Source organism: Colius striatus, chromosome 3 (genome assembly GCF_028858725.1).
Source record: "Colius striatus isolate bColStr4 chromosome 3, bColStr4.1.hap1, whole genome shotgun sequence".
Lineage (NCBI taxonomy): Eukaryota > Metazoa > Chordata > Aves > Coliiformes > Coliidae > Colius > Colius striatus.
Window position 1 is genome coordinate 39,271,349 of NC_084761.1, and position 12,468 is coordinate 39,283,816.

Here is a 12,468-nt window from a genome sequence, read left to right on the forward strand (position 1 = left end):
GGACCTAAATATTAATGTACTTACATTCAACTTCTTCCCTGGAGACAGAATTTCATTTGTCTGTTGTTCTCAACTTGTTCCTTCTGCTTTAATTAAGTTCATTTAGCTTAGACTGGGACTATGCTTCTAACCTCTGATTTGAAGGTAGGTTGTCATGTATTTTGAAAAAGCACATTAAATTCAGTCTCCCTTCCTTATAAAAATATTTTGCTTCTTTAGACATTAGGTAACCATTTCTGAGCTGATTCAATTCTGCGAGCCTATCAGAAACCTCTCTTTTCACCATTCTCTCCCACTCCACCCTCCCTCCACCCTATTTCTTGGTGGGCTACTGAGTTGATCTGCCTTATGAAGGGGTCTGGCAAGCATCACAACTGGGTGCAGGTTCAGCAGCTAAACCATGGCTGGAGATAGGAGGGTTTGGCTGAGGGCAAAGTAGGACCTGCTTTACCTTGAGCAACACCAAACTTGTAGCTTGGCTTACCCTTGACATTGCCACTTTAGCAGCATGGAGACTGACCTTTGGTGATGCTTTGTCTTGCAGTGTGCTCCAGTGTAAATATTAGCTGCAGAAATACTCATCTCTTTCTAAGTGGGGGATCTGTGAAGATGAAGACTTGTCAAAATAAATGTTTGTTGCAATTCTCAGAGTACTTCCCATCACTCACTGTTGAGGCAATGGCCCATGAGTCCCAGCAGACTGGAATACAGGAACGGAAGGAAAGCAGAGTATCGCTATTGCACTACTTTCTCCTGCAGGATAGGTTCAGTACAATGCCATATCTCCCTGGACTGGCATGCTTTCTTACATCTTTCCCTTTCACATATCCTCAGCTGCTTGTTTCTGTCAGTCTCCTCCATTCGTGGTTACCATCTGGTTTCTGTGCCTTTGCTCTTTTAGCACTTTTCCTTTCCTCACAGGGCCTTACAATGACCTTTGCACTTTGCTCTTTTCTGTGCCTTTGCTCTTTTAGCACATTTCCTTTCCTCACGGGGCCTTGCAATGACCCATCCCATGGACACTCATCCTTAAGTACAAAAGCATCCACTTCACCATTCTTTCCTCTTTCTGTCGATCTTCCACAAGTCTTTCTACCTCTGAATTTCTTTACTCTTTGTTTCTATAGGAAAAGCTAATCTTATACTTAGTCTAAGAGAATCTAATAACTCTTACTAATGAGAAAAGCTTCTCTTATCATACCTTGATCTGGAGTTTCTTAAAGTCAGGGGAGAGAAGCAGGGTGTTTACCAAATTGAGCATGGCAAGGAGATGAGGGATATCATTGACCGGAAGCAGGAGCAGCAGGAGTGCTCCAGGATGTAGCTGTTGGGTGCTTAATCCTCTGACTGCTGTTCCTGGACTTTCTGGACATCCAGTGGATGATGGAAAGGGAGAGTTGTTTCATCATCACCCTACTGAATGATGTCTATAGGAAGATTTGACCTCTAGGGTGTCTAGAAACGTGGAAGAAGGAGATCTGTCTTGGATATAAAAGATACTTTCCAGGAAGCTAGTGCTTGGAGGCAGAGACTTGCTTCGGAGTTGTGATGTTTTGAACTTTGATAAGCTTTTAGTTGTACTCCTTTTTGCATCCTTGACTGTGTCACCTTGGAAAATTTGCTGTCTGTGTGTGGGTTTAGCAGCCCCTATAGAAAACCCCTCCATATTTACTATATCCCTTCTCCTGTGTCTCCCCTTCATCATGGGCGAGGATGTCAGATGTAAATATGCTGTTGAACATATAATGTCTTTTCACTCACATAACCTTTGAGCAAATCCCTAGCAAGTGTTGCTTGAGTGGAGACAGACAGATTAAGCAATTTATGGAACCATAAGATAGTTGACCTTAACCTCCACAGAAAATGCATAGGGAAGAGCATGGGGATTTTTTAGCTTTTCTTTGGTTGCCATGGCTGGAGTGTTGCACAGCACTGTGTTTCTCTTCAGTCTTTTTTTTTTTTTAATCCACCATCCCACCCTATAAGAGGATTCTCTTACAGTTTATCAAGTCTATTCATAGCTATTTGCTAGGGAATGGAGATCGCTGTTTCTGGTGAAGGTGCCCAAAAGAAAGTCACAAATAGCTTTTTATGTCTTCTGTGAAATAAGAAATCTCAAGATACTCACACACCCCCAGGATATTTGATTCACATGGGGAAACTCGCAATGAAGCAACATTCTTCATTTTCTGAGGATTATATCTAGTTCCTTTCTTCCTTTCACTAGCAGATTTTGGAGTGCTTAATGGAGGAGATTTAGATAGTTTTTCCATTTTTATAGATGAGACAGCAACCAACTGAGGCACAGAGGGGAAAGCCAGGCGGCTTCAACCATTTGGCCACTCAAGCTGCATTCATTTTCTCCTCAGGGAAGCTGGATATTGATGTTGCAACTGTTAGCTGCAATGTGTTGGGATCAGCCATTATCTATAGGATGAACCTTTACCCCCTTTGCAGGCTGAGAGTAGAAGAAAGACATTTCCACTCTGTCTCACAGATGCAGAGTTTAATTTGCTGTTTAATTTGCTGTCAGAGTATGTAGAACAAGTTGAGAAGAGAGAATAATATTCTATATTTGTCTACTAATCACAAGATTCCAGAGAACTTTGGAGCAACCAGATTTTTCAAGCTTGTCAGAACTAGATTTATATTTGTTAGAGATGAAAATACTAGAGAATGGGAATATTGTACATGTTTGTTGCTATTGTCTTTAATCTGAATTTTTGTTTGCTACTAGTATGTTTTTGAAATCAGAAGCCAAGTATAAATTGGATTACAAAAGAAAGACAGGGAAGAAGCACTGTGCTATGTTTGCACCCTGAAAATGAATGCTTCACAGAATTATAGAATGGTAGGGGTTGGAAGAGATCTCTAGAGATCATCTAGTCCAACCCCCCTGCCAAAGCAGGTCCACCTAGATCAGGTCACACAGGAACACATCCAAATTGGTTTTGAAAACCTTCAGAGAAAAGAAGCTCCACACCCTGGTCAGCCTGTGCCAGGGCGCCCTCACGCACACAGGAAAGAAGTTTTTCCTTGTGTTCCAGCTTTTGTGTTACAACTTTTGTCCACTACTGCTTGTCCTGTCATTTGAGACAACAGAAAAAAGACTTGCCCCATCCACTTGACTAAAGCCTTTTAAATACTTTTAAATGTTAATGAGGTCCCCCTTCAGTCTCCTCCAGGCTGAACAGCCCCAGTTCCTGTAGCCTTTTCTCATAAAAAAGATGCTTCAGTCCCCGATCATCTTGGTGTCCTTCCACTAGACTATTTCCAGCAGTCCCCTCTTGAACTATGGAGCCCAAAACTGGACACAGTACTCCAGATGAGACTTTATATCTTAATAAGGAACAGTAAGGCTCTGATTTAGAAAAGCACTTAAGCTCCTCAGGGAGTGACAGTCATAAAAGGCCTGTTGACTGAATGACTCCAAATTGGTTTCAGCTCATGCCCATACCTGAGTAGGCTTTAGAATAAGGGGAGAATAAGGGGACAATTACATTTTGAATGTAATTTTTTTTTTTCCCCCCAAAGTCAAAGTGAACTGTGGGAATATCAAGAACTGCAAAAGTATAAACACAGAAACATTCCTCCAGATTAGTAGGAAACCTCTACCTACAGCATGTTCTTTTTGCCTTCAGGAACATTAGGTCAGGTATTTAGCTGGCCAGACCAAATCATGTGCAGAGCTTGTGAAAATAATTATCTCTATATTTCCAGCTTTTCTTTCATCACCCTTAAACATGCACTGAAATTTTACTCTGAAGATTCTGAGCCACAACATGATTTTGCTGGGAAAATTGCATATAAAACCTAATTAAACACATCATCCCACACTTTTCTTTTTAAAAGTACATCTACTACCATCACACCTCTAAGTGTAACAGAGCTCAACAAATCTCTAGCAGCCAAGAAGACACGTAATTTAAAGGCTATTTCAACATTTGATTAAGCACACAGTGGTAACTACAAGCCTACGCCCTGCAGGCACGACAAGAGGCAATTATGTTCAGAGGTCAAAAGTGAGGGGGAGAAAAAGCACAAGATTTTGATGACTTACTTAATTTTCCAGCTCTCAAAATTAGCAGAGACAAAGAAGTTCTAAATTGCTAAGATAAAATCCTGTCATTATCTGTTGCTGTTTCACCCTCTGCTCTCACTTTGCCCTGCAGAAGCTCAGGAGGATGATTTTCCAACCAAATGGCTGCACTTAAACTCAAGTTGGCACAAGTTTAAATGTTAAAAAGAATGTTTTTTAAAGTCCTGAAGTTCTGCTGTCTGTATTTAGATGTCTGTCTGCACATAGGATGCTGGAAAAAGACTCGTTTTCCAAAGTAGTGAGCAACCATCATCTCCTCTTGACTTCAAGCCAACAATTATGTCACTTACTTAGGAGATTAAATAAGGAGCTCAGTGAGAGACCTGCAAAGACAGGGAGCTGTTGAAGGAGAGAGAAGTGTATCAATGAATTAATACAATCATGCTGTGTTTTTCACAGATGGTCTTTGACGTATCTTATTTCATAGTAAGAAGCAAAAAAATCTTTGCTTCTCGCAGGACAACCAGTAAAACTATTTAACTAAGATAATAATTCAGGGAAACATCAAGAAATGTGCTCACAAGTAGATACACAGCCAACCTCTAATCACCCTTTTGAGTATTTATTGCAGATATTGGGGTAGAAAAATACCATGCAGAGCAACTGATACATCTGCCATTGCTTTATCCTATCATATTGTATTACAGTATTCAGCTATTCCTTTACTTTGTCTATGTTGTCATGTTTCTTACATGCTTTGAATCCAGGAAATAAATGGCTTCGTGATACCACAGTGAGGTGTCTCTAAGTGAAAGCTGCCCTTCTAATGGCAAGAGGTTGGTTGACTATGTGAGAAACAAAAAGGTGAATTCCAGTTAATTGAAAGCCACATCTAGAGATGTTTGCATCTGTCCAGAGATTCTTGATGGGGAAATAGAACATGAGCTGTTCTTTTGAGGGCAGACTTTTGGTTTTTAGTATTGAATTTTATGGGAGTAACATGAATTGACATTTGTGTAATTGTAGTAGTTCAGTGCTGTAAAATCTCATGTACAGGAGATGCACAAGATACAGCAAATGAGCTCGCACACACAGTACAGAAACACATTTAACAGCTTTTATTAAACCTCTGTGTTTTCATATTAATTGTGAAATCCTCCATCCGCCTGAAATATTGTGTGGTATTAGGATTTTCGACCTCAGATAAACTTCTATTTTAACAAAACCATATTGATGGTAGAAGTTCTCAATGTCTTTTTTCCAACAAACCACTAGACTTAAAATTAGCTGCATATGTATAGGATTGCTATTTGAAAAATACAGCAGGCCTGTATGAGTTGAATTCTCATTTAATTTCTGCAACTTAAGCAGGGTTTTCCTCAACTATCACTTGTTTAATGTCTGCTTTCTTTGACAATATAGAACAGTTATTGTAAGAAATGTACAGGAATTAACAGCAAAAATATACTTTCTGAAGCATGTGGGTTGGAGGTTTGAGTTTTGTTTTCTATAATGGGAACTGTAAAAAGTAAAATACTATTAACAACTGTCTTTGCTGTTTCTGTAGCCTGCAGCAGCCTCCCAGAGAGAGGATCCAAATTGATGAAGAACTGAATGCAAGAACTGGGTCAAACCATAGCCCCAAACAGCTAATATTGAATGTAAACCTCATTTTGCCATTTTCTTGGCAGTTAATGAGAGTCCTCTAAGTACATGGCAGGAGGAGGCAGAGCACTTGGCCTCAGCATTCTGCCAAAAGCTGCCAGAAACCTTCTGTCTCCCATGTTGCCAATCTGCTCAGCTTTACTACAGAAGAGGTTTGAAAAGAGAGCTCACCACAGCTCATTTCCAAAAGCAGCAGCCTGGCATCAGAAGTTTCCTGATCAGCACTGGGCCTGTGAGTGCTAAAGGTGACACAGGCAAATATAATGCCAGAGTATGGCATTTTGCAGAGCAGAGGCTGCTGCAGGCTTCTGTGGACAGATCCTTTTAAGCGGACTTAATACCTCTTGATGTCGTATGTAGGGCAGGCTAAAATTGCTGGGCTTCACTAAATCTTATGTTCTAGTGGTCTTATCTTTTCAATTGTATTGTCTCTAACTTTATGTCTCATCGTTCCTTCACTAACCTTGTTGCTGATTAGTGATATAAAGTCAAAGGTAAGAACGAGGTGTTGTTTCTCAAAGGTTTGTGCTTGTCCTTATGCAACAGGAGAACTTGGTTGGAGTAGGAATTTACTTCATTACACAAATGTGTAATACAAGTGTCCCTTCCAACCCCTACCATTCTGTGATTCTGTGTGTGATTCTGTAATCTCGCAAAACTTTCTGTGATCTCAAGGAAGAGAGCATCTTACATGATTTAAACTCTAAGGCTATGCTAGCTGTAGAAGCTATTATTCAAGAATAAATGCATGTCTGTCTTGGGAGTTTGGCAATTAGTCTACCACTCTGGCACATTAGTAAGGATCTGATGTTAGAGTAATCCCTGCAAATGTACAGGAATGGCAATGTTTATCTATACAATATTTCAAATCTAAATGAGACAACTGACAATAATGGAAGGCTTCATGGAAGTTAATGTGTTGGATTGCTGCCTGCCAGACAGACAGACAGAGCAGCCTTTGTACAGTTAAGGGGTATACTGAGAAACATCGGTACATTCTTATTTCCCTAAGCAAACTTGGTGGGCATGTACCATGTGCAAGTTTTATGGGTCAAGTCACCAGTTCATTAGAAGGTATTTTTGATTTTGGGAAGGATATTTTGGTACTTTTTTAATGGGGCTGGAGGGCAACTAAGTTATTGAAAGATGCTCAGTGTCAGATGGACCCCAGATCTGTTAGAGGGTTAAACCTTTCCTAACTGATCTGTGACCATCACATAGATACAGGCTTAGTTTGTATGTTGAGTTTTATGTTTAGAGGTAGTACAAAATGGAGCCAGAAGGGCACATCATCCCTGGAGCTGGAAACCTTTTTGGTGTGGGTGAGTTTTAATTCTCATGGGATAAGGAAGGGAAGAGGTTGGCTTTTGTTTCAATTTCTGGCTGGTGCATTCAGCTGGAAAACAAGTATTCGGTTCTCAGCTTCACCGTGAATTTCCCATGAGATCTTCTGGAAGCCACATAACCTTTCTGGAGCTGAGATGAGAAAGACAATGCACAGTTACCTCAGATGGATATTTGAGGGATTAATACATTCAAGTTTATCAAGCTGTTGAAGATCTTTGGATCAAGGAGGCTGTAAAGATTGGAAATATTATTGTTTATTATTGTGCGAGTTTGTTTACTAATACTTTAGGGCTTTGTATTCAAGGCATCTCAAAGCATGTTTCTTTTTTCTTTTGCAAACTGTAGCCTGGATTTCTTTTAAAACAGGTAAGATTTCTGAGAGCTCTTTACCTTTACAAGTATCTGCCAGTGTTGAACATCTAGTATTGAACTGAACTTTAATCAACCAGTGTCTCATTTATTGGCCTTTCCATGGAAAATATCACTACAGGGCCCAAACTGTGGGATGGTTGCCAGAACCCGTAGGCCATCCCCCAGGATGCTGCAGGCTGCAGCAAAAGCCATTAGGCTTATGTTTTCTAAGGACCAAGAAAAAGAGAAATGCAGATGCAGTAGGACAGATGCAATCTTGCTGAACAGGTGGGATCCCTGTGCTTGTATTGCTCGTTGTCAGAAAATTTCCTCTGTGTGATCAGATACAGGGACACAGGGCGGGACCATAATTTTATATATCAAAGCCAACCAGCCTTTCACCTGGTAAGCAGGAGTAATAATAATGTCATAGTTGCTATTTACCTCTTTCAATAGGGGGTTTCTAAAGCTCTGCATAAAAGGCATCGTTAAGTTGTTTTTGAGATGAGAAAATCAAGTCACTGAATGGAGAAGTGATTTCTCTGGGCAGGCAGCAAGCTAGGTATTGGACCCCATTTCGGCAGACCATATCTCAGTGGTACCAAAACTATCTCAGTACAGCATATGGATAAAACCTAGTTTTAAAACATCATCCTGCCTTTAATTCTAGCCTCAGTGTGTAAAGTAAATGTTTGCTGTGTTTCTGTGTTAATCTTTGCAGCTTTCAGCCGTGCCCCGGTCCCCATGGCTGTGGTCCGAAGGGAGCTGTCCTGTGAGAGTTACCCCATAGAGCTTCGCTGCCCGGGAACAGATGTTATCATGATTGAAAGTGCCAACTATGGAAGGACTGATGATAAAATCTGTGACTCTGATCCTGCTCAGATGGAGAATATCCGCTGTTATCTGCCAGATGCCTATAAGATTATGACACAAAGGTATATTATTTAATATTCTTTGTTTGCTGACTGTTATTTTTTTAATTTGGTAAATATACGCCAGTTTGTGTGTGTTTGCATAAGAAAATGCAGGTACTTTGTATGTATGTGCACAGAATTACAGCTATCATTGCTAAACTGTGGGTTTAACAGGATTGGGTTAGCATCATGCAATATAAATAATTTGAAGGAAGTACTACTAATCAGTCATCTTGATACTCACTGCATCCCAATTTTACCTCTGAAATGCCTACATATCAATGCTCTAAATGAATATAATAAGCAAAGTCTTTCTCAAATTGCGTAGTCAGTGTTTTTTGTGTTGTGTTCAAACAAATGGCCAATAATCTCCTTTAATCAATTAGTATTTTCTGTTCAGAATAACTTACACATTTTTCAAAATGCAAAGAAAAGTCTACATCGTTCATCATGTTGCCAGGCTTAGCTTCAGAGAAGATATGAATACCCAGTCAAGGACTCACAATCACAGTCATTTTGCAGAAGACTTGCTAAATTTCTATGTAGTAACTATTGCTGTTAAGTGTGACTTCTGCATCTGGAAATAGAGGTTACACTGGTTATGGAAACCTTTAACTGTTGTTGAATTTTTCAGGGTATTTTCTGGCAAAAAATGGTGTTGTGGAAAGGATTCCTAAGTCACATCTCTTGACATGTAATTGCATTCAGTACATTTGTACTAATAACTACACATGAATAATTGTTCAATATATTTGACTTTTAATTACATAGTAATAGAAATTGTTATTTCAGGATATTAATAACAACATAAATGAAGTGTTACTAATTGAAGTCCTGACAATACTGTTTGCATGGTGACCTAATGGCTAAAGCAGTGCAAGGTTTTAATGGTGTATCTTGCTATTTGCTGTGTGAGACACATTGCACCAAGTTGGGTGAGCAACAGAAAAGAAATTATGAGTTTCATCTGTATTTGACATCCTAACAGCTATTTTTGAGCTGCCTTTAGAATTGCTCCACATCAAGGATTTACGTCTCAAAATGCTGAGAGGACTCATGAAAAATATTCTTGTCACTGCATGTGGCTCCTATAAGCCCCTTCTTTAAGTTGAACCTTCTTGCATGTTGGGTTGAAGTCCTGTTTGTAGGATTGTGCCCATTGCATTTTCAGGGCAAATGGAAAGGGTAACAATGTGTCACCTAGACAGTCCCTTGGATTGGTCATGGTTTTAGTGTAATTACTGTAATTCTTCTGTTCAGATTGTTGGTGGGTTCAAGCAGAAACACTTAAGCCTCTGCCTATTGACAGAATAAAACCATGTCATCCCCTTTGTGGGCTGTTACAGAGTACAAAGTATTAATATTTTTATATGTACATAGCAGCATTCTCCAGGCACTAGCTTCAAAGCCAAATGCAGAGGTCTGCAATCTTCTGGTCAGTCCACATGTGTAGCAAGTCTGCAATAAACATTTGACCTATCACCAGGGAGGGCATATAATCATGTTGTGTGTCCCTGCACTGGGATGAAAACTCACGTTGATTACTCATCTCCAGATATCATCACTGCAGACTCAAAAGGGTTAGCAGAGAATTAGGAGGCTTAGCTGTGGCTAAGCATTTCTGGTTTTGGACTTGGCAGAAAGCGGTGCTGTAGAGGGTGGCCACCGAGGGCAACATTTCTTCTGAGAAAAAAGCAAATCCCTACTGAAGGAATATTAATATCTGTAGGGCCTTGCCTCATGCCTTTTGTCAGTGAGAAGGCCCAGGAAGGAGTGTTGGCTCTTTCCATTTAAGCCATTCATTAAATTTTCATGAAGAAGTGTGCAACCGTTTTATTAAATGGATACTACTGAGTTCTTGGAAAATAAATGTAATCCAGTTCTAATTAAAATGCAGGTTAAAAAAGGGAAAAAATACTCTACTTTGCATTTTTTTTTGTCAACCTGGTTTCTTTTTTTAATCCCCATTAATTCAAAAATTTGAAACAATTTAAAAATAAAACTGTTAAAATGAAATATGTTCTTAAGATGCAAACCAGTCTGCCAGCCCACAACTCTGAGCACGCCTTATAGCTGAGCCTCTGAAAAAAAGTAGCTTAAAAGGAAAATCAGGACAGCCTAGTAGTTGTGGCACTAACTATGGCATTTTCTTCCAAAAGCCTCTACCTGCAAAATTAATCAATTCAGCAGTATCTAGGTAGTTTTGCAGATTAATTTAGGCTTTAATACAATGAGCTTGTCTCTGCTAACACTGCTGGGTAGGGAAGCAGCTACTGGGAACTAGAGATCCTCATGGCAGGGTAACTCTCATGGTAATCGAAGCTGTCTGCATGTGGAAAGAAAAAATTATATGCACAGTGCATGCTTATTATGCATTGGTTAATTATTGCATTAATAAATACACAGTCCTCTTGGAGGCTTTACAATAACTTGTCTAACTTCTGGCAGTTTTTAATCTGCAATGCTGTATAGATCACTTAAGACAAGTTATGGCATGGGTGTGGGGAAGGGAGAGGGAAATGTGGTTAGAAAGCTATGTGTGAGACAGATGTTGTTGGTACATGAGCTGAGGCTGCAAGTGAGCAGATTTATGGCAGGTGTTAGTGATTGCTCCCCTAGACCCTCTGTGACCTGTTTTGTTTTTTGACTTTCTAGCTCTTCCTTCAAGTGTTGGAGCAACAGCTGCCCATAAAAGCTCAGAAAGAGTGCTTTATGGGCTGAAGTTTTTCTGATATGGTTAGAGAAAAATGTATTTCATGTCATGTTTGCTTTGGAAAAATGTCTTTTTGAAGGCTGTAACAATTAAATTCTAACCATATCCATTGTAAACCATATGCACTATAACATGGGAGACTTTGCTACATCCTCCCTTGAGGGACTATGCCACAAAATTAACATATCATCCATTCAAACAGCCGGGGTTCTCTGCGAACAATAGGGAAGAGCAACTTCCTGTTCCTGTAAGAGTTGCCTTTGTTTTTATAATGTTAACACTGCTTTTTAGTCTATTAAAAGACACTCTAAATTTTAAAAAAAAAAGCTTTCAGCATGTTTTCTTGAACTTCTTGTAGAGGGAAGGAAGAAGATGAGTGGATCAGGCTTTGCATATATGTTCACAGAACTGTGCTGTATTGATACCACAGAATGGTAGGAATGGTTAGAAGGGACCTCTAAAGATCATCTAGTCCAACCTACCAACCCACCTACTAAAGCAGGTTCACCTTGATCAGGTCACACAGGAATGCTTTCAGGCAGGTTTTGAAATGCTCCAGAGAAGGAGAATCCACACACTCCCTCGGCAGCCTGTGCCACTCTTAAAGTTTTTCCTTATGTTCAAATGCAACTTTTTATGCTCCAGCTTTAGTCTATTGCCTCTTGTCCTGTCACTTGAGACAACAGAAAAAAGTGCCACTTCATCCTCTTGACATGCACCTTTTAAATACCTTTGTGGTTAACTTTGTAATTTGAAACTGTTTCAGTGAGCTCTTTATTGTTGCCTGCAGGCTTTAACCTTGAATGTTGAAGTGCAGGCGAAATTCCAATTAGGAGTGCTGGCATGTAGGTACATGTAAACTAAACATTTGCATTTTTTGTCCCAAAAGCACAATCAGGGCTTTCCTTTTGCTTTCTAGATATGAAGAGTAAGGGGGTATGTCAACTCCACTCATTCTAAGCTGCTCTTAAGCTGGAAGAAGGAAAGGAGGGGTGGAAAAATAAGATAAAATCAGCAAGTGTAACAGAGGAGCCAGGGGAGAGGTGTTCACAGGTCTCAGCAGCCGTTCCTAAAATGAAGGCAAAATTGCTTCTGACTTGTCAGAATTTGGAAGGTAGAAAATGTGTATCTCTCAGCAATTTGGACAGCTCAGCAAGTGGAGAGCAGCTTTTGCCTTGTGCCGCAGAAGCATTACAGAGGTCTTGTGTGCCACTGTTGCCCCTTCTGACTGGGAGATGAAGACTGAAAGCTGTTCAGCTCTCTCCACTCTTCTTCCCTGAAGGGAGCAACGGATCCATTTGGTGTCCCACGGGCAAAACACGTCTTGATTAGAGTTTCCCGCTGCTGCCAAGACAGAGAACCTGCGTCTGCAGCAGAGATGGTGCAGCCTGCGCGGTGCAGCAGGACACATACCCTCTGCTCTGCTGCAGCTGGCCATG

General features: G+C 40.2%; 1 protein-coding gene across 2 annotated transcripts in view; it reads left to right on the plus strand.

The window, feature by feature from the left end:
* Positions 1 to 12,468, plus strand: part of ADGRL3 (adhesion G protein-coupled receptor L3) — a 337,944-nt gene that overhangs the window by 49,051 nt on the left and 276,425 nt on the right. For both annotated transcript variants that reach the window (XM_061992427.1, XM_061992428.1), the window contains exon 2: positions 8,124 to 8,337. In XM_061992427.1, coding sequence (XP_061848411.1) covers positions 8,124 to 8,337 — 214 coding nt within the window. The remainder of the gene's footprint in view (positions 1 to 8,123; positions 8,338 to 12,468) is intronic.